General features: G+C 42.2%; 2 protein-coding genes across 2 annotated transcripts; both read left to right on the top strand.

Moving 5' to 3' along the window:
• The first annotated feature begins 6,322 nt into the window (after positions 1 to 6,322).
• Positions 6,323 to 7,270, top strand: LOC138794158 (olfactory receptor 5AP2-like). The gene has a single exon (XM_069972927.1). It carries the CDS (start codon positions 6,323 to 6,325, stop codon positions 7,268 to 7,270), a length of 948 nt encoding a protein of 315 aa, XP_069829028.1.
• Positions 7,271 to 22,883: 15,613 nt separating this feature from the next.
• LOC138794157 (olfactory receptor 5AP2-like) lies at positions 22,884 to 23,831 on the top strand. The gene has a single exon (XM_069972925.1). The coding sequence runs from the start codon at positions 22,884 to 22,886 to the stop codon at positions 23,829 to 23,831; it is 948 nt and encodes a 315-aa protein (XP_069829026.1).
• Positions 23,832 to 26,286: the final 2,455 nt, after the last annotated feature.

Here is a 26,286-nt window from a genome sequence, read left to right as displayed (position 1 = left end):
TGTCTGAGTGACTGTGTGAAAGGATAAGGTGTCAGTGGGAGCAGTACATGAAGCTACTTACAGGTCTGAGGGAGCTGAATGAGAAGTGTCTTCCATACTGTATACTACTGTTATGGTTTAATGCCTGCACCCACCCATCTTACATAACCAAAAGTCATCCTGACACCAGAGATCAATATAATCAGGGGCCAGGGAAAGCTGGGTGCTTTCAATAGAGGAGAAAAGTAATGAGCCTAGAAATGCACTAAACACATCGGGGGAGATTTATCAAACTGGTGTAAAGTAGAATTGTCCTAGCTGCCCCTAGAAACCAATCAGATTCCACCTTTCTGGTTCAATAAGTTTTTATTAGAGAGAGATTTTTGAATTTTTCTAAACATAACAAGAAGAGGGAAGGTATAAAGCCCTCCACAGGGAAAAAAAAACAAAACACACACACATTAAGAAAACATCTCTACATGATACCAATAACTCCGTCACCTAATGGGCAATGAGTAAGTGTAACAATATGTAAAACAAAAAGACGTTAGATGGTCAGATTCCGCCTTTCATTCCTCACAGATTTAAAAAAAAAAAAAAATGAAAGATGGAATCTGAATGGTTGCAAGGGACAGTTGAGCCAATTCTACTTTAAGGGTAGCTTCACACATACCGGATTCGCAGCGGATTTTGGATTTTACGCTGCGAGTTTGCAGCGAAATCAGCTGAGAATCCATGTAGCTCAATGGGGTTAACATACCCGCAGCGGAATTTTCATTCCGCTACGAGTATGTAATCCAGTTCCTTTAACCCCCCGCAGCCCACTGCCCGCAGTATACATTTCCTGCTTGGTGCCGTGGCTGTATGTGAGGCTCCCGACGACCCCATCAGCCAAACAGTGCTGCTCGTACACTGATTGGCTGATGGGAACCGACGGGAAACGGGAGCCTCACATGCAGCTGCGCCGGCGAGCAGGTAATGTATGCTGCGGGTGGTGGGCTGCGGGGGGTTAAAGGGGCTGGGTTACATACTGGCAGCGAAATGAAAATTCTGCTGCGGGTATGTAACCCTATTGAGCTTGACACTACATGCATTTGCAGCTGATTTCGCTGCAAACTCGCAGCGTGAAATCCGCTGTGAATCCGGGACATGTGAAGCTAGTTTGATGAATCTCCCTAGCACTGACTGCAAGAGTTAGGCCTCATTCACAAGTCCGCAAATGCTGTCCGTTTTTTAGAAAGTTATATCACATTTTTGGAATGGGGCTATTCACACGTCCACATTTATCCTTTTTGAAAAAAATAAAAAAATAGAACACAATTGTGGAGGGTCTGCATTTCACACCCCTATATAATATATAACTGATCTAAACTTGGGATCAATGCAGCTATAGGCTAGCTAACATCACAAACATTACTCTTCTGGGGGTAACCCACCTAAAGACTAAAGCACACAAACTGTTTTATTCATGCAGCGATCCGTACTAGGACATTTTTGGCTGTGCGAATAATGGTGGGGGTCGTGGCACAGATCATATGAATGGCTGCATTCACTTGAATGGTCCCTAAAATTTCAGTGGTTGCGGATATGCAACCACGGACAATTTTACAGGACGTGTGAATGCAGCCTAAGGCTCTTTGTATGATCCTGTACTAAAATTGGTTTCAAAAACTGCATCAAAACTGCAAGTGTTATCATTAACTCAGTAGTTATTAATTTTTATTGAGTACTGAAAGTCAGTGGGATAAAAGAAAATTGTAATACTGCCTATATTATTACCGCTAATCACAATTGTTTGGCAATGAAGTTGTTGGTGGTTCAATTTTAGTCTATGTTCACAAGGATGTAATTTGCATAATACGGCTGCATTTTGTTGCTAAGGGAAAGGGAGTCGTAAAACGTCCAAAAGAATGTAAAAGAATGAAAAGATGTTGTGGAATCATAGCCCTAGGCCTTATACACTATTTCCGTGAATTTGTCCATAATTGCAATAATTTGCAATTGTGGACAAATTGAGGGCCCATTGATTTCTATTTGGTTATTTTTATTTTTTGTTATTTGGTCTACCTGTAATTTTTACAGATACGCAATCTGTGTGGACCGTAATTACAGAACAATTAGCCAATACAAGGCTATGGGGTCTTCCTTTTTGCGGCCCTTACAAATGTTTCTAATAAGATATACTACAGCATTTCTTACATTTGCTTGTACTATTAATTTCTGATGACAATTACACTTTAAATTTTAAAGTGTGACTATTGGGTGTAATCTCTTAAAGGAGAATTCTGGGGAAGGACATTTTTTTCAAAAGTGCCGGGGAGGAGAAGAGTGAAAAAAATAACATGCACTTACCTTTCCAGCTCCAGAGCTGGTGGCCGCATATCATCGCTCTGATCCCCTGGTCCCCAGCACCTCCTGGTTTAAGAGGGGACCTGGGACATTCCAGGCCCGCTTAGTCACCGGCCGTACCTGGGTCCCACCTCTACCACTGACTGGCTGAGCAGGTCCCAGGTCCCCTTTCAAACCAGGAAGTGGCTGGGGACCGGAGTGGTGGTATATGGCCACCAGCCTTGGAGCTGAGGAGGTAAGTGCATGTTATCCTTTCTGATGCTGGGACCTTTCTTAATTCCTATCATATGATATTGAAATAAGAAGTATTCAGTAAATAATTATTATTTTAGTTTGGTGAATAGATGATATGGTAGGGGGCTAATTTGCTTCACATGTGCACACAAATATGTACGTTCAAAGGTCTATTTGATAGTAAGTTATTAACCCATGCATGGTTTATGGAATATCTAAGAAGACTAGAATTCTTTTTTAATGCTTCAACTTATCCTCATAAAACACCTTTATTTATTTCATTTAACTCATTCCTGTCCTATCCATGGGGTCCTTTTACATGGCTTGATATGAGGCTGTGCAAGGACACCAGTGAGCGCCGTTCAGCAATACTGATGCTCCTTTGCAGTACCTTTAGAAGGCACGATAAATCATGCAACCAGGCCGAAAAATGATCACTGTATTGTTTAATGTGGCCATTTAAATGCATTACTATCAGCCACACATCCCATTTTTACACAGGGAGATATATGGCCGATAACAAATTTTACCACCTGTAAAAAAGATGCAATCAGCCAACGAGTGGGCGTATTCCAGCTCCTTCACTGATCACTGACACTTTTACACAGCCAATTATTTTACACCTTGCCAATAAATGGTCTGTGATAAAGGGCCTTAACTCTTACATCCAGATATACATCTTTTATTTTCTCAACCCTTTCCTTTGTGATATGCCTATGAAGAAGGCAACTTAGACCCCCTCTCCACCCACTCCTCCATAAAAAACAACAACAACAACACTGAACCACACTGCCACCCAGATGAGAAAAAGAATGCAGAACATCACTAATGTTTCCTATGCACAAGGTTTTAAAAAAATGACTACACTGTTTTTATTAAGTGTATTGTGATAATATATTTGTCTAATCACTTCCCAATGCAATATAGAAGTTGTGCATCAATGTTTGTTGCATTCCTACCCCCAGATGGTTGCTGGGTGGTTCATGAGTACAAGATATGAGAAACATGGCCCTGTGGATTGGCCTCATAGAATTCCATTTCAGGATTGTTTGTAAGGTATTTACGAAGCTTTCGCCCATTCCTTTATCCATAATATTCCTTAGTTGGTCTCCCTGAGATCAGTGATCTGTTTGCCATATTGGTCTACTAGGCATTGCTCTCACCTAGCCAGAATCTTACTTCACACTGATGAGGAGCAACACCCCAAAACAGCTGTCTGTGGATGGATACATGGCTTTTGTATTTCCCTTGTCATGTCCTTAGACTTATAAAAGTGTTGGATGTTGACTGAAAGGGACACTTAATATGGTGATTTGGGGGTCTCCTTACAGAAGCCACTCCTCTGCTAGGTCCTTCTCAGGAGGGACATCTGGCTAGTCCTGTGTTTCGAGACTCTTAATTGAGGCTCCAAATACTCTTTTGCATATATCCAAGTGAGCACAGATAAGCAAATATGCATATCTTTCAACTGATAAATGCCAGAAGGCCTAAAACACTCATTTACAAGCTGGAATAAATAATTATATACTTAATAATAATCCTTACGTAGTACCAACATATTTCACAGCACTTTACAATACAGTGGGTACAGAAAAATAAGTCTAATCAACAGTTCAGACAAGAGGAGTAAGGACCCTGCTCACAAGAGCTTACAATCTAGGTGGAAATAGAGATGACACAAGAAGCAAAAAAGTGATTGATTTGTGAAGTGGTCCAGTCATTGTTGATACTAAACAGAGCAGTAGACATGAAGATGGATGAGCTAGTCACCAGACACAAAGCATATAAGAGTGTATGGAATGCATAAGTGTAATTTCAAGTGTTCTGCCTTAGTCACTGATTGGCTGGGGGTGGGCCTGCAACATCACATGGGGCATAACGCGGAAGCAGTAGGGAGGGGTAAGATACCAGCAGTGCGGTAGATAGAGAGGTAAATGTATGATATTATTTTCAAGCAACCCCTCCCCAGGCATATCTAAAAAAAGATCCATTACTGGTTTTATTGCAATGGTCAACTTATGTTTTACTTTGATATTAATATATTTTCTTTTTTTCAGGTTTCATGTTACATCTACTTATATGTTGCCAATTACCTGTAGTGCATTTCACCAAAAAAATCTAGATCTGTTTGAAAACAGGTAAGATCACAACATCATAAATGACTTTTTTTTTTTTTTTTTTTTTTTTTGCTGTTAACCCATTAATGCCACAGCCACTTTTGGCGTAAAGCTAATAACTTTGTGAAACTTAAACATATCCAAGTAATTCTAAGAATGTTTTCTCATGACAAAATTTACTTCATACTAGTAGTATGTCTTGGTTGATACATTAACCCTCTAAAAATGTCATAGAAAATTTGATAATTAGCATTTCTCTAAGTTTGAAATTCTCTGTATGTAACGCAACATAATAATTCACATTTACAATATGCCTACAGTCTGTCGCATTATTTGGTCAAGGTCCTTTTACTTTTTAGGACATTATAGGGCTTAGAAGTTTAGTAGTAAATTTTGAAAATTTCTTATACAGTAACAGCGGTGACAATCGGGTACAGCAACAGGAGACAGACTACAGCATCAGATACAGTAATGACTAAAGCTACAGTAATGGAGGCTATTAGGTTCACCAACAGTGGACAGGGATGACTATTAGTTACAGCAACACGGGACAAGGGTGAGTATTAGGTTTAGCAACAGATGTCAGTAGCGACTATTAGATACAGTAATAGTGGATAGGGCACAATTAAGGCAGGAAGATGTTAATGTGTGTGTGTGGGTGACTATAATAATAATTTTTATTTACATAACACCAACAGATTCCTCATCATTTTACATTTCTGGGGAATACATACATAGACAAAAACCAGGTATTACAGACATACACAATTATGAAACCATACAAGAGGAGTAAGGGCCCTGTTTGCAAGAGTTTACAGACTATGAGAGAGATTACAAACTATTTGTACTGTGTTAGCTTTGCTGTTCTTATTTTCCAACTCTGAATGCCTCTCTCACATCATGGCCAGTAGAGCTGTCATAAGCCGGCGCCTCTTATCATTCCCACTGCCATGGGTCCGCCAGTAGAGACCACTCGCAATGATCCCTGGCTGAGCCGAGTGATGATAGGTCCCTGGCTACTTGCTCAGAGTTAAACTGTCTAATAGCTGCATGATGTTGCCACAACATTGCTGCTGATCCACAGTGTTTCCACATTAAGGGTATGTGCACACTACGGAATCCGGGTGGATCACCCGCCACAGATTCCGTCGCTTGTGCCTGTGCGCATCTCCGTCCGTGCCATAGATTCCTTTCTGTGCACAGCCAGATTCCACCGTCTGCCCAAAGAATGAACCTGTTCATTTTTTGGGCGGACGGCGGAATCTGCCTGTGCATAGAATGGAGTTTATGGCACAGGTGGAGATGTGCGCGGGCGCAAGCAGGGGCAAGTGGCAGAATCCACGGTGGGTGATCGCCCGGATTCCTTAGTGTGCACACTCCTTTGAATCCACCATAGTGCCTATTTAATGTAAATTTCAACTTACCCATTAAAGCCAATGAGAAAGCTCTGCAATAAATCAGCAGTGTTTCTGACACACAAATTGACATAAAGTGTAGCATGTAGATAAAGGGAGAGTATTAAAGAGAATTTTTGTTAGTGATTCTTTATTTTCTTGAAAACTAGAAGCCGTCGCTTTATTATATCTTTATTCCTAATAGTTTTTTGTTATAAAAAATATATCCTCTTTTCTGCAGCAACACAAATGAATAATTGCAGTATTCACACAAGAAACACCGAGTTCATCCTAAGAGGTCTGACTGAAAACCCTGGCCTAGAGATTATCCTTTTCCTGGTATTCCTGATACTTTATATTTTTGCTCTTCTTGGTAATGTAGGAATCATTTTAACTATAAAGCTCGGGGCTAATTTGCAGACTCCTATGTATTATTTTGTTAGTGAATTGGCAATGCTCGATCTTTTTTACACTTCTGTTATAACTCCAAACACACTGGCGAACTTTACCCGGAGTATTAAAACCATATCCATCAGTGGATGTGCCGCACAGTTGTTCTTATTTGGAGGTTCAGCAACCACAGAGAGTTACTTATTAGCTGCCATGGCCTATGATCGGTTTGTAGCAATACGCCAGCCTTTGCTTTATGTAACCATCATGTCCAATGCAGTATGTAGATTATTGGTGGTCGGTGCATATTGTGCAGGATTTTTGAACTCTTTAATTCACATCAGTTTTATTTTTTCATTAAAATATTGGAAGGCCAATGTGATTGACCATTTCTACTGTGATATCCCGCCACTCTTCCAGTTAACATGTTCTGATACATTTTTGAACTGGGTGGTCATTTTGCTTTTCGGAGGATTGACTTCTGTCATCTGCCTTTGCACCATCCTATACTCATATTCAAATATTCTGCTAACTATTCTAGGGATCAGTTCCTCAAAAGGAAAAAGTAAAGCCTTTTCGACCTGTACATCTCACCTGATCTGTGTCTCTATATTCTACAGCACCCTGATGCTCACATATCTCAGACCTCCTTCAGATTTTTTGCCAATGAATGATAAGATAATCTCTGTCTTTTACACAGTAGTCATTCCAACAATTAATCCAATCATTTACAGTTTAAGAAATACTGATGTAAAAATTGCTGTTAAAAAAAATTTCAATAAGTATTTTAGGCCAATTTTAGCATAGCCAGGGCTTAGATTATACCAAGAGAGATAATAAAACTATCTCTAAGACCTTAAAGCGACTCTGTACCCACAATCTGCCCCCCTCCCCCATAACCCCTTGTACCTTCGGATAGCTACTTTTAATCCAAGATCTGTCCTGGGGTCTGTTCAGCAGGTGATGCAGTTATTGTCCTAAAAAACAACTTTTAAACTTGCAGCCCCATGCCCAACAGGAATATCTGTACCCTAACTTTGCACCCTCCATCCCTCCTCCCCTCTTCATCATTAGGAATGTCACTGGAACATTTTATCCTGTCTGAACATTGCACAGGTGTCTTAACGATGACACAGGTGGGGAATAGGAGACAATCTGCCTGGAGCATTCCTAATGATGAGGAGCGACAGAGAGTTTGTGCCAGCCTAATGCATACACAATCTAAGCCCCGGCCGTTGGCACGGGGCTGCCAAATAGTTTTTTAGGACAATAACTGCATCACCTGCCGAACGGACCCCAGGACAGATCTTGGATTAAAAGCAGCTATCTGAAGGTACAAGCGTTTTGGGGGGGGGGGGTCAGATTGTGGGTACAGAGTTGCTTTAAAGGAAGTCAGAATTGTCAAACTTGGGTGGGGCTAAGTGGATTGGTGCTTTGCTCAAAAAGACCTTACCATAACATCTATTTTTTGTGTGTTTATTATGTAAAAAAAACAACTTTCCTCAAGGTGTGAACAGTGTCAATAGAAAATGTTGTCTGAAAGCAAAATGCAAGTTGTTTATCTGGTTATATTGCCTATAACCTGAATTTTATGCAAGTTTTATTAAGATGTGTGACCAGGAATCACTGCCACTGCCTGTCCTGCAACACGATTACTGGATGGATTTTCTGTGACTGTGAGGTTGTCGTCACAACCGTCTGTGGGTTACACAGTGACTTCAAAGGTTTTGGCAAAAACACTACAGTGACAGTTGTACAAAGAAACTTCCATATGTGAAACCAGCATCAGGGTGCCCTCACAAACACCTTTTGTCTGGCGTCTTTCAGGCCAAAAAGAAAACAACAGAAAAACTGGCAATGCAGTGCATGGTGTTTTTTATTTCATGCATTTGCATTTTTTCTGGAGTTTTTGACTTTATTTGTGAATGATCTTTTTTGTGGTTGATACTTTTTTTTAAGTGATGAACTTTTTTTCTTCTGCTATCACATGACCTAGTTGCTGAACCACAAAAGGTGACAAAAACGCCAGAAAGCAATACAGCAATACACACAGCAATGGCGTTTTTGAGACAACCAGAATGATCCCATTTAATTCTATGGGAAACAAAAATGTGGGACAGTTTGGCATTTCAGGGAATCTTGATATCAGATGGACCATGTGTTATTGAAAACTTTTTTTACAGGACAGTGGCCAATTTTTGGTTGACCATTATGCAGTGCCTCACTTGTAGGGGGCAGGGCCTGTGGATAGGTTTATTTGTGAAATGCCATATTTTATATGTGCTATTAATATCTATGATGTTTCTTATTGATTTGCACTCATTTATAATATTTTATGATGCTGTATACTATCTTATACTGTTTATATTGTTGTAACTCTAACTGTAACTGTGTTGTGACTGCAACTATTCATCTTTGGTTTTTTTTGGTTTTTTTTAATACATTGTCTATGAAAACAGTTGAGATTTTGATTTTTTCAAATAAAAATGTACACAATGAACCATAACATGAAACCTTGTGCCTACTATTGTGTATGCCCCCCTTGTTCAGCTTAAACAGTCCTGGTGTCCTATGAAATGTGGTGCCAAGACAACACATTCTTTAAAGGGAATATGCCAAGATTATAAGTTTTCAGAGGGAATGGAGGTATTATGGACTCTACTTTATTAATTGTCTTCCAAAGATAATGAGTCCTGTACATAGTGAGAAGCCCATAAGCACCGGTAGGGAGCCTTGGCCCTCCAGCTGTTGCAAAACTACAACTCCCATCATGCATGGACAGCCAAAGCTAAAGCTTTAGCTTCCCAGGCATAATGGGAGTTATAGTTTTGCAACAGCTGTAAAGCCAAGGTTACCTACCCCTGCTATAGAGACTTAATAGGGCAGCACTTGAGCTGCCATTCCATTCACTAAAGGTTTAAGGGACCTCTATTTTTTTGTGACCGGACCTCTACCAATCATTATAGTGCTTGAAAAGCACTATATTGTAATCCGTATTCTTCTTCTTCTTCTTCTTCTTCTTCTTCTTCTTCCAGCCATTTTTCTGCGCGTAATACAGCCCGAACCGCTTTGTGCACACACTCCGTTCAAACTGCGTTTCGAAGCCCTTGGCGGTGTGTGGTGTGCTATCTATTTTTCGTTTCGATCGGATTTGTCGTTTTTTAGAAATTTACGTTAAACGACCCCAAATTTCCCATAGAAAATAATGGCCCATTGCAAATAATGGCCACACTCTAACTGCTAACAGCCAATCACAGCACATATGCAAATAGCTGAAATATAGCAGCCAATAGGAACTCTAAGATCTCGTCATGCAATGTATCACACCATCCACAGTCACATGTCCACTATTGGCCAATAGAAGATGTAATATATGGAAGGTCCTTAACGATTTTGTCTCCCCGACATGAGTAAGATTGTCATGGTAACCGAGCAATGATCTTTACCATTATAAGTACTCAGATCGCTCTTAAAGGGACCCAGGTCACCCTTTAAGGAACGCAAGTTGCTCTTAAAGGGACCCAAGTCTCTCTTAAAGGGACAGGAGCCATGTCGCTCTTAAAGGGACCCAAGTTGCTCTTAAAGGGACGGGAGCCATGTCGCTCTTAAAGGGACCCAAGTCGTTCTTAAAGGTACCCAAGTCGCTCTTAAAGTGGCGGGACCCAAGTCGCTCTTAAAGGGACGGGACCCAAGTCGCTCTTAAAGGGTCCCATGTAGCTCTTAAAGGGATCCAAGTCGCTCTTAAAGGGACGGGACCCAAGTTGCTCTTAAACGGACGGGACACTCCAAAAGGTATGGGACCCATGTCGTTCTTAAAGAGACCCATGTCGCTAGAGCGACCTGGGTCCCTTTAAGAGCGGCCCGGGTCCCTTTTAAGAGCGACCTGGGTCCTTTTAAGAGCGAAATATGTCCCTTCAAGAGCGACCAAGGTCCCTTTAAGAGCGGCCCGGGTCCCTTTTAAGAGCGACCTGGGTCCTTTTAAGAGCAAAATATGTCCCTTCAAGAGCGACCAAGGTCCCTTTAAGAGTGAAATTGGTCCCTTTAAGAGCAACCTGGGTCCCTTCTAGAGCAAAATATGTCCCTTTAAGAGCGACCTGGGTCCCTTTAAGAGCAAAATATGTTCCTTTAAGAGCGACCTGGGTCCCTTTAAGATCGAAATATGTCCCTTTAAGAGCGAAATATGTCCCTTTAAGAGCGACCTGGGTCCCTTTAAGAGCGAAATATGTCGCTTTAAGAGCAAAATGGGTCCTTTTAAGAGCAACCTGGGTCCCTTTAAGAGCGACCTGGGTCCCTTTAAGAGCGACCTGGGTCCCTTTAAGAGCAAAACGGGTCCCTTTAAGAGCGATCTGGGTCCCTTTAAGAGCGAAATGGGTCCCTTTAAGAGCGACCTTGGTCCCTTTAACCCTTTAAGGACATGGCCCATTTTCGTTTTTACGTTTTCGGTTTTTCCTCCTTGTGTTTAAAAGGTCATAGCACTTGCATTTTTCCACCTAGAAACCCACATGAGCCCTTATTTCTTGCGTCACTAATTGTACTTTGCAATTACAGGCTGAATTTTTGCATAAAGTACACTGCGAAACCAGAAAAAAATTCAAAGTGTGGTGAAATTGAAAAAAAAAACGCATTTCTTTTATTTGGGGGAAATGTGTTTTTACGCCATTCGCCCTGGGGTAAAACTGACTTGTTATGCATGTTCCTCAAGTCGTTACGATTAAAACGATATATAACATGTATAACTTATATTGTATCTGATGGCCTGTAAAAAATTCAAACCGTTGTTAACCAATATACATTCCTTAAAATCGCTCCATTCCCAGGCTTATAGCGCTTTTATCCTTTGGTCTATGGGGCTGTGCGAGGTGTCATTTTTTGCGCCATGATGTGATCTTTCTATCGGTACCTTGATTGCGCATATACGACTTTTTGATCGCTTTTTATTACATTTTTTCTGGATTTGATGCGACCAAAAATGCGCAATTTTGCACTTTGGGATTTTTTTGCGCTGACGCCGTTTACCGTACGAGATCAGGAATGTGATTAATTAATAGTTCGGGCGATTACGCACGCGGCGATACCAAACATGTTTATTTATTTATTTATTTGTTTACTTTTATTTAAAACCTGGGGAAAGGGGGGTGATTCAGACTTTTATTAGGGGAGGGGGATTTTTACTATTAACAACACGTTTTTTTTTTTTTTTTACACATATACTAGAAGCCCCCCTGGGGGACTTCTAGTATATACACTGTGATCTCTCATTGAGATCTCTGCAGCATAGATATGCTGCAGAGATCCATGAGATCGGCACTCGTTTGCTTTCGGCTGCTGCAGCCGGAAACAAACGAGTGCCGAGCCGAGGACGGCGCCATCTTGGACGCGTCCCCGGCCGGCATCAGTAACGGAGATCGCTCCTCCGGGACAAGGTCCCGGAGGAGCGATCTCCCCCACTAGACACCAGGGAAACGTTGCCTCCGGTAATCGGAGGCAGCTGTCAACTTTGACAGCTGCCTCCGATTAGCTAATTAGCGGGCACGGCGATCGGACCGTGCCCGCTAATAGCGGCGGTCCCGGGCTACACGCGGCACCCGGGATCGCGGCACTTCAAAGCGGGGCCGCCGCGCGGCCCCGCTTTGAAGTGCTAATGAGGACATAGGACGTACCGGTACGTCCTATGTCCTTAAGAGGTTAAGAGCAAAATGGGTCCCTTTAAGAGCGACCTGGGTCCCTTTAAGAGCGACCTGGGTCCCTTTAAGAGCAAAATGGGTCCCTTTAAGAGCGATCTGGGTCCCTTTAAGAGCGAAATGGGTCCCTTTAAGAGCAAAATATGTCCCTTTAAGAGCAAAATGGGTCCCTTTAAGAGCGACCTGGGTGCCTTTAAGAGTGAAATTGGTCCCTTTAAGAGCGACCTGGGTCCCTTTAAGAGCAAAATGGGTCCCTTTAAGAGCGACCTGGGTCCCTTTAAGAGCGACCTGGGTCCCTTTAAGAGCAAAATGGGTCCCTTTAAGAGCGATCTGGGTCCCTTTAAGAGCGAAATGGGTCCCTTTAAGAGCAAAATGGGTCCCTTTAAGAGCGACCTGGGTCCCTTTAAGAGCAAAATATGTCCCTTTAAGAGCGAAATATGTCCCTATAAGAGCAAAATATGTCCCTTTAAGAGTGAAATATGTCCCTTCAAGAGCAAAATGGGTCCTTTTAAGAGCGACCTGGGTCCCTTTAAGAGTGAAATGGGTCCCTTTAAGCGCGAATTGGTCCCTTTAAGAGCGAAATGGGTCCCTTTAAGAGCGACCTGGGTCCCTTTAAGAGCAAAATATGTCCCTTTAAGAGCGAAATATGTCCCTTTAAGAGCAAAATATGTCCCTTTAAGAGCAAAATGGGTCCCTTTAAGAGCGACCTGGGTCCCTTTAAGAGCGAAATTGGTCCCTTTAAGCGTGAAATTGGTCCCTTTAAGAGTGAAATTGGTCACTTTAAGAGCGACCTGGGTCCCTTTAAGAGCAAAATGGGTCCCTTTAAGAGCGACCTGGGTCCCTTTAAGAGCAATCTGGGTCCCTTTAAGAGCAATCTGGGTCCCTTTAAGAGCGATCTGGGTCCCTTTAAGAGCGACCTGGGTCCCTTTAGGAGCAAAATATGTCCCTTTAAGAGCGAAATATGTCCCTTTAAGAGCAAAATATGTCCCTTTAAGAGCGAAATATGTCCCTTTAAGAGCAAAATGGGTCCCTTTAAGAGCGACCTGGGTCCCTTTAAGAGCGAAATTGGTCCCTTTAAGCGTGAAATTGGTCCCTTTAAGAGGGAAATTGGTCCCTTTAAGAGCGACCTGGGTCCCTTTAAGAGCGAAATATGTCCCTTTAAGAGCAAAATATGTCCTTTTAAGAGCGAAATTGGTCCCTTTAAGAGTGAAATTGGTCCATTTAAGAGCGACCTGGGTCCCTTTAAGAGCGAAATATTTCCCTTTAAGAGCGAAATATGTCCCTTTAAGAGCAACCTGGGTCCCTTTAAGAGCGAAATATGTCGCTTTAAGAGCAAAATGGGTCTTTTTAAGAGCGACCTGGGTCTCTTTAAGAGCGACCTGGGTCCCTTTAAGAGCGATCTGGGTCCCTTTAAGAGCGAAATATGTCCCTTTCAGAGCAAAATGGGTCCTTTTAAGAGCGACCTGGGTCCCTTTAAGAGCAAAATTGGTCCCTTTGAAAGAGCGAAATTGGTCCCTTTAAGAGTAAAATTGGTCCATTTAAGAGCGACCTGGGTCCCTTTAAGAGCGAAATATGTCCCTTCAAGAGCGAAATATGTCCCTTTAAGAGCGACCTGGGTCCCTTTAAGAGCGACCTGGGTCCCTTTAAGAGCGAAATATGTCCCTTTTAGAGCAAAATATGTCCCTTTAAGAGCAAAATGGGTCCTTTTAAGAGCGAACTGGGTTCCTTTAAGAGTGAAATGGGTCCCTTTAAGCGTGAAATTGGTCCCTTTAAGAGCGATCTGGGTCCCTTTAAGAGCGAAATGGGTCCCTTTAAGAGCGAAATGGGTCCCTTTAAGAGCAACCTGGGTCCCTTTAAAAGCCATTTGGGTCCCTTTAAGTGCAACGGGGGCCCTTTAAGAGCGACCTGGGGCCCTTTTAGAGTGAAATTGGTCCCTTTAAGAGTGATCTGGGTCCCTTTAAAAGCGAAATGGGTTCCATTAAGAGAGACCTGGGTCCCTTTAAGAGCGACCTGGGTACCTTTAAGAGCGACCTGGGACCCTTTAAGAGTGACCTAGGTACCTTTAAGAGCGACCTGGGTCCCTTTAAGAGCGACCTGGGTTCCGTTAAGAGTGACCTGGGTCCCTTCAAGAGCGAAGGGACCCACGTCGCTCTTAAAGTGACCCAGGTCGCTCCTAAAGGGACCCATGTCGCTCTTAAAGGGACGGGAGCCAAGTTGCTCTTAAAGGGATGGGACCCAAGTCGCTCTTAAAGGGACGGCACCCAGGATTAACCCCTTAAATTCAAAGCCTATTTTCGTTTTTGCGCTTTTGCTTATTCCATTTTAAGTTTAAAAGTCCATAGTGCTTGCATTTTTTCACCTAGAGACGTATATGAGCGCTTATTTTTTGCGAAACCAATTGTACTTTGCAATGACAGGCATTATTTTTCCATAACATATGCTGCGAAACCGGAAAAAAAATCATTTGCGCTGTCAAATTGAAAAAAAAAAACGAATTTGTTTTGATTTCGGGGAGTTTTGCATTTACGCCGTCCGTCCTATGGTAAAACTGACTTGTTATGCATGTTCCTCAAGTCGTTACGATTACTATGATATGTAACATGTATAACTTATATTGTATCGGATGGCCTGTAAAAAATTCAAACCATTGTTAACAAATATACGTTCCTTAAAATCGCTCCATTCCCAGGCTTATAGCGCTTTTATCCTTTGGTCTATGGGGCTGTGTGAGGTGTCAGTTTTTGCGCCATGATATGTTCTTTCTATTGGTACCTTGATTGCGCATATACGACTTTTTGATCGTTTTTTATTACATTTTTTCTGGATTTGATGCGACCAAAAATGTGCAATTTTGCACTTTGGAATTTTTTTGCGCTGACGCCGTTTACCGTGCGAGATCAGGAATGTGATTAATTAATAGTTCGGGCGATTACGTGCGCGGCGATACTAAATATGTTTATTTATTTATTTATTAATTTATATTTATAAAATGGGAAAAGGGGGGTGATTTGGACTTTTATTAGGGGAGGGGATTTTTTATTAATAAAAACACTTTTTTACTTTTTTTTTTACTGTAACTAGAAGCCCCCCTGGGGGACTTGTATATAGACAGCACTGATCTCTCATAGAGATCAATGCTGTGTATATACACAGCAAAGATCGATTAGATCGGTCATAGATTACTATGGCCTGCTGCAGGCCATAGCAATCTATTGCCGAGCCGGGATCAGCGTCATTCCGACGCTGAGGCCCGGCACGGGCAGAAGAACGGATCTCCCCCCCGCGATCGCATCGCGGGGGGGAGATCCGTCCCACTAGACACCAGGGACGTGAGGTCTGAAGCCTCTAAGTGCAGCTGTCAGGTTTGACAGCTGCACTTAGAGGCTTAATTAGCCGTTGCGGCAACGGGACCCGCGCCGGCTAATAGAGGCACTGCCCGGCTGCACGTGTCAGCCGGGATCAGCGCCGTTCAGAGCGGGGTCCCGGCAGGACCCCGCTCTGAACACCCCGAGCGGCACCATGACGTATCAGATACGTCATGGGTCGCTAAGGGGTTAAAGTTAAATGGAAGTCACTGGTAAAGGGGCGCTCTTTTCAAGCACTATGTATTTCCCTGGAAATGCAAATCTAGTTTACAGTAGTTATCACCTTTCTCTTCAATCTTGGCATAGCGATTGTATTTCCTGTACACTTTGAGGTGGTTTTGACTTGTTTTGAGCCCACAGATGCCCAATAGGGGTAAGACCTGTGGAATTTCTAAACAATGTCTGCAGTATGGCAGGGCACATTATGCTGCTCAAAGAGGCCGCTGCTCTTAGGGAATACTGTTGCCATAAGGTTGTATACTGGGTTGCCATAAAATTTACATAAATGGTAAATATCAAAGGAGCATCCACATGAAGGCTGATGCTTTGACTATAACATATTATTGCCTCTACCCGCTTGCTACCTTCCCATAGTGTATCCTAGTGCAACATTTTCCTCAGAAAAGCAATAAACACAAAACCAACAGCATCGTGCAAAAAATGTAAAATATCCCGTCAGGCAAGCTCCTTCCATTGCTCCATGGTCCAGTTCTGATGCACACATATCCTTAGTAGGCAATTTCAGGGTCTCTGAGTAATCTGTAGCTACACAGCCTCATATACAGCAAGCTGTTGTTTCACCTTTATATCATAGCCAACATTAAAAGGGTATCCCTTGATTCCAAAGCGCTGTGCAAGGTGTTAATGTCACGTTAGGGAGCAACAGTGAGCCCTAACTAAGCCCGGCCCTCGGACCCTGCCTACTTGACGTACCACCAAAGACGGCAGTCTCCAACTGGGCAACAGACCCTACACTGCTGGGGAAATCACAGAAAAATAGTCTATAGTTTACGTCAGCAACAACCGGGAACATATGAGCAACAAATCAGGAACAAAAAAAAAAGTCTGATATCTAGTCAAGGGTCAAAACTGAGAGAGCAAATATAGGAGAAATTGAGAGACAAAAGATGGAACTGTTTAAACAAGTGTAGGTCAGAAATACCAACAGGAGCACTACAAATTCAAGAGACAGCTGAGATCAGGGGAAAAACAAGAAGAGGTAAGGTACACCGGAATACATTAGTGACAAAATGCGAACATAGATGGGTATAACTATAAACTATCACGGGGTAGCTATGGGAGATAGTGGCTCGTTTAAGTTCCCCACCCAAAGTCAACTCGGAGTGCTGGACCGCCTCTGATTGGCCCGACAGTCCGTAGTTTTTGGTGCTGCTGGGCCACCGCATCACTAGCATGCCACTGAACTCTGATGCTTGGCTGTCACAACTTGGCATCACTGATGTGCGGGAGGTGATGAAAATGGTACAGGAATGTGGTAAGATCTGTAACAGTTAACATACAAAAATATAACATAAAATCAGGTACATAAATAAAAGTAGGTGAATAAAAGACTGGTACACAGGGAGACAGGGAAAGAAGATCCTGCCCACAAAGACTTACAATCTACAAAATATTAAAAAAAAAAAGTGATAGGAGGTTTCTCCAGTCCTGCCAGTTAGGGCAAGTGGCCACCTGTCATTAAACAGCTGAGTTCCCACAATCCCTGGCATGGTGCAGCTGTACTGAGAGCTTGTCTGGCCTCTATAAAAGGGCAGTGGCTTAGCTAAACGTCCATTAGTGTCCACCATAAAAGGTGTGGCTGGTCACTAAGGGCTTAAATGCCTGTTAGCCCAGAGAATGTGATAATCCAAATAGAATTGTCATTTCCGTAGGGGAACAGTGAGTCCTGTACCAAACCCAGCCCACTGTCCCCGTCTACTTGGACAATTTGCCCTAGGTGGCAGCCCCCAACTGTGTGACATTCCCTACATTAAGTGCACGGCCAATCAAAAGTAGAATGGTCCAAAGTCAGAAAACAGCCAGGTACGAATAAGCCACTAAACTCAAAACCAGAGAAGTGCAAGGAAAACACACCAGGGGTCAAAACTAAGAGAGGAACATCAGGAATTAGATCAGAGCCAAAGACAAAATCAAACAAGCCAATTAAACAAGCCAAGGTCATAGACATATGGTTGCTCCGTACAGAGTCAGAAGCTGGGGACGTAGTCAGGTATCAAACAATGTCCCTAGTGGGGAATCAGAGACTATTTTAGCTCCCAGGGTTGTGGTAGCCATTCTACAGCCCGATCTTGCTGCCCAAGTGGTAGAGTCTCAGTCCCTGGCCCGTAAGAACACCCCTGAGAATAAGCTCTTTGTTCCTCCTAACCTTCGTTTAAGAGTACTGGAGGAGACACATTGCTCAGTGTATCCGGGCATAGCTGGCACTCAGTATCTGTTATCACGACATTATTGGTGGCCCTCGTGGGCTCGGGATACTAAGTTGTTTGTAGAAGCCTGTGAGACCTGTGCCAGGTCCAAGGTACCTCGCAGACTCCCCGAGGGTCTGCTTCAACCCTTACCACTGCCTGCGAGACCTTGGACTCATGTCTCTATGGATTTCATCACTGATTTGCCCCCTTCCAGGGGGAAAACGGTGATTTGGGTCGTCATTGACAGATTTTCCAAGATGTGTCACCTCATTCCTCTTAGTAAACTCCCTAACGCTCGTACCCTAGCTTCCCTGTTTATTAACCATATCTTGCGTCTGCATGGGGTCCCTGAAAATATTGTATCCGATAGGGGCGTACAATTCGTATCGAAATTCTGGAAGGAATTCTGTGGTCGCTTAGGTATAACTTTGTCTTTTTCCTCCGCCTTTCATCCGCAATCCAATGGTCAAACCGAGAGGGTCAACCAATCACTGGAACAATTTTTAAGATGTTTTGTTGCAGGGTCACAAGACAAGTGGAAAGAGTACTTGCCTCTAGCTGAGTTTGCACTTAATAACTGAGAAAGTCAATCCCTCAAGATGTCGCCATTCTTTTGTAATTTTGGGTTTAATCCTAGATGTTCTTCAGTACATGCTGCCGAATCTGTTAACCCTTCTGCTGAAAAAATCTACAATAAACTGTGCACAGTTTGGGCCCAGGCTCTTCAGAACCTGGTTAAAGCCCAAGAAAGTTTTAAAAAACAATCTGATAAAAAAACGTATATCTGGCCCAGAATATATGGTGGGGGATAAGGTATGGCTCTCTACTAGAAACTTAAGGTTAAAAGCCCCGTCTGGTAAACTTTCTCCAAAATACATTGGTCCTTATGTTATTATGAAAATCATTAACCCTGTGTCTTATCAGTTACAATTGCCTAAGAGTTGGAAAATACATTATGTCTTTCATAAATCGCTGTTAAAGAAATATGTTAACCCTGTGTTGCCGTCTACTTCCCCTGCTCCCTTGGTCGTCCAAGGTGAACTGGAATACGAGGTGGAGAGAATTCTGGATTCTCGTTGGGTCCAGAGTTCTCTACAGTATCTTGTACACTGGAAGGGATTTGGTCCGGAAGAACGGACTTGGGTGGCGAGCAAAGACATGCATGCACCTCGTCTGGTTAGACAATACCACATGCGTAACCCTTCCAGGCCGGGTCCTTTGGGTGAGGGTCCTGAGGCCCCTCATCAGAGGGGGGGTACTGTTAGGAATGTGACTTTGCGCTCCTCAGTCCATGTCGGGCGGCCAAGGAAGCGCTGAGTTTATGTCTGCTGTTGCACTGGTTTTGTGTCTGAATTGTGTTTCACTTCTCAGCCACACCTGCCTGGCCTGTCAGACTTCTGGCAGTGTAGGGGTTACTGCACTGCTAGGTCTGTTCAGCTGAGCTTGATGCTGGGATCTGGGCTGCTCCAATCAGCTGCTGGACCTGGTCTTTTTTCCTGGATAAAAAACAGTCAGATCCTCTGTTCCCTGCTGGTTATTAGTTGTTACTAGTCCCAGCTCCCCTGCTCCTTTCCCAGCGTTCCCTGTCCTAATCCCCTTGCTATTGCTCTGTCCGTGTTCTGACCTCTTGCTTGACATTTGACTATCCGCTCTCCTTCTGATTTTGTACTGCGTTGTCTGTTTGGTTTTGACCCTGCTAGCTGACTATCCTCCATTGTGTTTTGTTTGTCTGTCTACGTTTTGTGTATCCACCTACGCAGTGTAGGGACCGACTCCGTGGTTGTCCGCGACCGTTTAGGGTCGACTGAGGCAAGTAGGCAGGTGACAGTGGGTGGGTTCAGATCTAGGGCCCACTGTCTTTTGTCTTGTCTACGCCTGCCAGTCCTGACACGAATAGTTAATCTTACAAATCTCCAGTTTATAATTAACAGTGTTAACCGGTTGCTCTATGTAAATTAATCACAGTAGAATTCAATAAATCCACAGGGACAATTGTTTGACATTATATAAGTTCATTCGCCTAAATCAGAATAGATAAATAGGAATATTTACCAGGTAAGAAAAGTGCATTCATGTACAATGTGCCAACTAGACTGGCTGCTAGTAACGTAACACTAGTGGTAAGACAGAGCACTGAATATAACAATAAAGTGTCTGAAGGATCCAGGCAAATATAGTATGAATGAACATAAAATTATTATTTGACCAAAAAAAAGGCAAAAGGTAATTTGAGAAGTTGCATCAATGTGAAAAGCAGAGATTGCATATTTTCATAAAAATTATACACTAATATTACTAAGTTACTAAGTCACTCATATAGAGGCAAAGCACTGTAAAAACCTTCATAATCTTCTCTCTGCCTGTGTTTTTGGTGTTTTTTTGATAAACATATTTTTTTCCTGCCCTTTTCAAGTTTTATGGAGAAACCTATAGGCTTGCTGTATTTTGGTGGTGGTGGTGGGACAAAAAAAAACACCCGAACACCAGAAATCTAACAGTGCATTGTTTGTTTAAAATTTTACTATTGGGTTTATGTAACACCTGGACAAAATTGCATTATATATCAGTCAGTGACCCTTGTATATTCAAGACTTTCAGAAATTATATACCAAGTGGATGTAAATGGATTTTCAATCGGTTCATAATAAAAATGTTATTTTAGCTGTCGTTTTGAGAAGTCAGCATATAGCATTCAGATTGGGTAGGAGGAATAGCAATGTGTGCAAAACAAAATAAAAAAACAAACAAAAAAAAAACATACCTCATTTTGCAATCACTGTAATTAGGATTAGAGTCTATGATTTGACTTCTGGGAAATAACTACATTGAACACTTGTTAAAGTTCAGAATAATGTAACCTGCTGTTCTCATTTTTATTCATTTCTTTTAAAGGGGTACTCTGGTTGTGACCTTTTTATCAGCAATGCCCAGGGAGGGGATGGGTAAAAGAACTAACATCCACTTGTAACAGTGTAGATAAACGAATGGCGCTCACCAGGAATGTGGATTGTAGTTTTATTCTCAATGAAGCATAGCAGAGAGGGGGATAGTGCAGAACTGCTCAGAAGTGAATAAAACTACAATCCATGTTCCTGTTGAGTGCTGTTCGTTTATGCTACACTGTTGGATGGTCTCAGCCGGAGTACCCCTTTAACAAATATATATCGGTTTATAGAGTTTTTGGGTTTTTTGGGAGGAGTAAAGAGTTTTTTGGGAGGAGTAAAAATTATTTTTAGTTGTCCTTTTGTGTAAAAATAACGAAAAAAAAATAATGAATGTAAATTGCAAATTTTATTTCACACCTACTGTTTTAGGTTTTGAAAGTTATAACGACAGGTACACTTTTAAGCCCCTATTACATGGGGCAACTGAGAGGAGCAGACACGTGGCAGCAGCAAGGGGGTGAGTGCAGAGGGGGCCGCAGTGAGCTGCGCGGGGGAAAGGAAGGGGGCTTCCCGGGTGATCGCTAGATCGGGGGCAGCCCATAGCAGATAGCAGCGGTCTGCTGCCGCCACTCCTATTCCACGGAGCGACAGCAGTAGATCGTTGCTATCATAGTCATTTGTCTTTCAACATGTTGAAAGACAAACGAGAGCAAAGATCAGCCGACATCGTTCATGTCGGCTGATCGTTGCCTTCTATTAGGGTGCGTTTACACAGAGAGATTTATCTGACAGATTTTTGAAGCTTAAACCAGGAACAGACTATAAACAGAGAACAGGTCATAAAGGAAGGACTAAGATTTCTCCTCTTTGCAAATCCATTCCTGGCTTTGGCTTTCAAAATCTGTCAGATAAATCTCTCTGTGTAAACGCACCATTACACAAGATGATTATCGGCCATAGACGGGCGACAATTGGTTTGTGTAATAGGACCTTAAGTCAAGCATAGAACTGGAAGAAGGAAAACAGTGGTCTGTTTTTTATTTGTGATGGGGGGGGGGGGGGGGGGGGGGTGTTGAAGTTTACACTGAAAGCAGGGCTGTGGTTTTTTGCAATGCAATAATCTTAACTCTTTTGTGTCTAATAGGTTGTCTGTTTCTCACTTACATGTTGATGTATTCTTTTCTGTGTATTTGTTTTAACTAATACAGATAACCTTCCATTGTTTACAGCTGCCCCCCCCCTCTCTCTCTATATATATACCACTGCTTTTAGTGCAGAGCAGTGGTCAGTAACCTAAAGAAATCATCTGTCCACAAGGGGAGGGAAATAGCAACATATAAGAGGAAGGAGACAAGTCGCAAAATGTATGTATTAGCTAAAATGTTTAACTTGACGTGTCCAGTTTACCAGTTTACTGGGTTCACACTACGTATATTTCAGTCAGTATTGTGGTCCTCATATTGCAACCAAAACCAGAAGTGGATTAAAAACACAGAAAGGCTCTGTTCACACAATGTTGCAATTGAGTGGATGGCCACCATTTAATGGCAAATATTTGCTGTTATTTTAGAACAACGGCTGTTATATTGAAATAATGGCAGTTATTTACTGTTATATGGCGGCCATCCACTCAATTTCACCATTGTGTGATCAGATCCTTTCTGTGTTTTTAATCCACTCCTGGTTTTGGTTGCAATATGAGGACCACAATACTGACTGAAGTATACGTAGTGTGAACCCAGTATACTAGTTGAGATGGGATTGCTTCTTAAGGGTAGCTTCACATGTACCGGATTCTTAGCGGATTTTTACGCTGCGATTATGCCGCAAAATCCGCTGTAAAATAAAAGGTGAAAACATACATTAGAATAATTGTAAATTAAAAGTGTGGCCTATACTTGTGCAAGAACTGGATACAATTCAGAGTAGATAGATTTTTGGGTTTTACTAACCTAACAAATCTACATTTACCTCAGTACATTTGTGTGACTGAAACGAAATTTGTGTTGTAACACTTCTATCCACTTTTATGGTCTAGTTATCTTCATAAAAAAGGAGGCATGAGTATATGGAACAGCACGAAACCTTTATACTTTGTACTCTCAGGTCTTACTGATGATCCTAAGCTCCAGATTTTTCTGTTTGCCTTATTTTTGATCTTTTACATTGTCACTTTGGTGGCTAATATTGGCATCATGGTCACCATCAGAGGAGACTCTCGGCTTCATACTCCAATGTACTTTTTCATAAATAACCTTTCTTTTTTAGACCTTTGTTACTCTACTATCATAACACCAAAGACCTTAGCTACTTTCCTTTCGGTTACAAAGACTATTTCATTTGTTGAATGTATAATGCAAATGTATCTGTTCGGTGCTTCTGTTACCCTTGAGTGTTTCTTGCTAGGGATTATGGCTTATGATCGCTATGTTGCAATCTGCAACCCACTGTTGTATATGATAGTAATGAAGAAAAGTTTTTGCAGGCAGCTTGTGGGCTTAGCTTACCTTGGGGGTTACCTGAATGCATCTATTCATACATCATGCACCTTCCACTTACCGTTCTGCAGAAGCAATAAAATAAACCACTTCTACTGTGACGTCCCACCTCTATTAAAGCTCTCTTGTATTGATACTGCAGTAAATGAGCTGGTGATGTTCATTTTTGGAGGTCTTGCTGAAATAAGCTCACTGACAACTATTATGGTGTCATATAGCTATATTTTATCAACTATACTAAACATTCATTCCCAGAAGGGCAGAAAGAAAGCATTCTCTACCTGTACATCCCATCTAATGACGGTCGGCATTTTCTACAGTACCATTGTCTTCATGTATCTACGGCCATCTTCTAGCTATGCCATGAGCCAAGACAGAATTGCCTCTGTGTTCTATACAGTTATTATTCCCATGCTTAACCCATTAATTTATAGTCTAAGAAATAAGGAAGTTACCAGAGCATTCAGGAAAATCAGAGAAAAATATAGACTTAGGTTGCTGTTACTATAGTATAAGGTATGTATACCAGAGACTGTATGACAACTCTTCACATTGGGACTACCCACTCAGTGTCGGACCAGAGTACCAGAGGATCCTCCGGTGGGCCCCCAGCTTTAGAACCTGCACTAACACTGGCAGACATGTTGTTTCGCACTGGTTCTTGATTGGTGGGCCCCCAGGACCTTTTTTTTCTGGTGGGCCCTAGATACCCCAGTCCGACACTGTGCCCACTTGACTATTTTCACGTAAAGTGTGCAACTTTAACTTAGTTTTTTCCTTTATACTGAATTTGTGCAAATATTTACCTTACTATCTATTACTATCCTGATGCTATGGTGGTTTAGGGGTTTCAAATGGGATGACAGGGACCCTAGTTTAAAAATCCCATTTACCAACTATACCATACTTTACTGAGAACTTTGTTTATTATTTTTTTTGTTTTTTTGTTTAGGGTAGTGCTGCCTCACTATCTAAAGACTATACCCTACTTTAGTTATAGTTACCATGGGACAAAAAGAGAAGGGCCAAGAAGACTGACACTGGCCAGTTGCCACGGTGTCATACTTTAGGGTCACATACTGCAGCACTGGTAAAATACTAGCATTGCCATAATCATGTGTGCATCACGCTAGATGCTATGTACTTGCCCATTTCTTGATTTCATGACAACCAGACAGGCTTTTTTAAAAATTTGTTTAATTTGTTAAGAATTATAAGGCACCACGGTAGTAAACAACATCATATATGAATACATGAGATAATATGTATAAAAAACAATACTTACAGAGTATTCCACAAGTAATAATAGAGGATATCCTAGGCATACTTGTACAATGCCAGGTGAACAAGACATTAAACCATGTCATCACTAAACAGTAATATAGTTCTATAAAGAAAGAAAGAAACAAACAAACAGGAAAAACCACATATACAGTAATACCATTGGCCTTCACGGTGTACACTAATTACAAGAATACAAACACCAAAGTATAAGCATATACTGGACCTGGTCAGAGGAATAGAGGGAAAACCCACTACGAGGCAGAAGACGTTAAGGAGTCCCTCAAACGCAGGTATCTACTGGCAGAGTAGTTGGTCTCAGAATGCCAACACCACTGTCCGCAAACTTTATTAAACTTATTCATACAGCCCCTGTGTTTGAGTACCAAACTCTCATAGAATATTAACCAGGCAGGCTTTAAACAACATTGCTATACATTGCTGCCCTTGCACCTGCAGTCATCTTGCTTCCTCGACTGTGCCCAATTCTAAATGCCTTGAATTTAAAAAACAGAATGTCTCAGAAATAATCAGCACATGGGGCCTTATATTATTTTTGGAAAACACTTTGGGCACTGTTGTGTAGAGAAGATGGGGAACCTTCAGCCCTCCAGCTGTTGCAAAACTACAGTTCCCATCATGCCTGGACATGCAAAGCTTTAGCTTTGGCTGTCCAGGCATGATGGGAATTTTAGTTTTGCTACAGCTGGAGGGCCAAAGGTTCCCTATCCCTGATGTAGAGCAATACAGATTGGGAGTTTGTATAGAGGTAATGTTTGTCTAGCAGATTCTGTAAAGATGAGTCACCACAAGGAGAAGTCTTCATGATGGACCAGTCCTGATGGAGAAAACAATCAGAGAAGACAATCCCTGGATGTAACTGCACTGTAATCATTATTATGGTGTGCAGAGCCTGTATTGTATTTACGTCTATATAGGTCACTGTATAGTGGGGGGAATACTGGTGTTTGTATTGTAGGGTTAGGCGATTGTTCATAAAAAAACGAAACCGAATATGGCCTCTGTTAACCGACCTGATCTTCTGCAGGTCGTTTTTTTTTTTTTTTGCCTTTGTTTCTTTTTGTAATCAGCTTGGCAGGTCCTGGAAATTAATTCTCTGCTAATCATTCACCACAGTTCAGTGGCACTCCTATTAGGTTAAAGCGTAACTATAAAATATTTTGACCATTTAGTTTTAGTTAGCTTAAGCCATGATAAGAATTTTTGCAATATACAATAATAAGCTAAAATGAACAGTTTTTTAAATAAATGAAGCTGACTGTCCTGTCAGCTCTCTGTCTGCCTCTGTGTTATTTCTGCAATCTTGCTGGACACGCCCCTTCCTGGAAATCTGTCCTGAGTATACGGACTCTGACAGCAGCATCAGATAACAGCCCTGACACAGACAGAAACAAAACCTCCTCCCCCACCTCCTAGCAGCACGTTCTCCCCCCCTTCCCTCACAGAGGTCACTAAGCAGAGCTGATGTCCCAGGTGTTGTGTGAGGAACAGCGCAGGGGAGGACGCAGGATGGAGGGACAAGTACCCAGAGCTTCAACCAGGGGGAACATGCCAGCCATGACTCCAATGTACTGCATGAGGGAAAGTGGTTAGGTCACTGAGGGAAGGACTACAAGTCCCAGCACAACACAGCTTTAGTCCTTCCATAGTACATATAACACTC

The sequence above is a fragment of the Dendropsophus ebraccatus genome, chromosome 5 (genome assembly GCF_027789765.1).
Source record: "Dendropsophus ebraccatus isolate aDenEbr1 chromosome 5, aDenEbr1.pat, whole genome shotgun sequence".
Lineage (NCBI taxonomy): Eukaryota > Metazoa > Chordata > Amphibia > Anura > Hylidae > Dendropsophus > Dendropsophus ebraccatus.
The sequence above is the reverse complement of the archived record's forward strand: the minus strand, read 5'-3'. Positions and strand labels throughout refer to the sequence as shown.

Coding starts and splice junctions, on each gene's coding strand:
- LOC138794158 (XM_069972927.1), top strand. CDS start 6,323: ATGAATAATTGCAGTATTCACACAAGAAACACCGAGTTCATCCTAAGA.
- LOC138794157 (XM_069972925.1), top strand. CDS start 22,884: ATGAGTATATGGAACAGCACGAAACCTTTATACTTTGTACTCTCAGGT.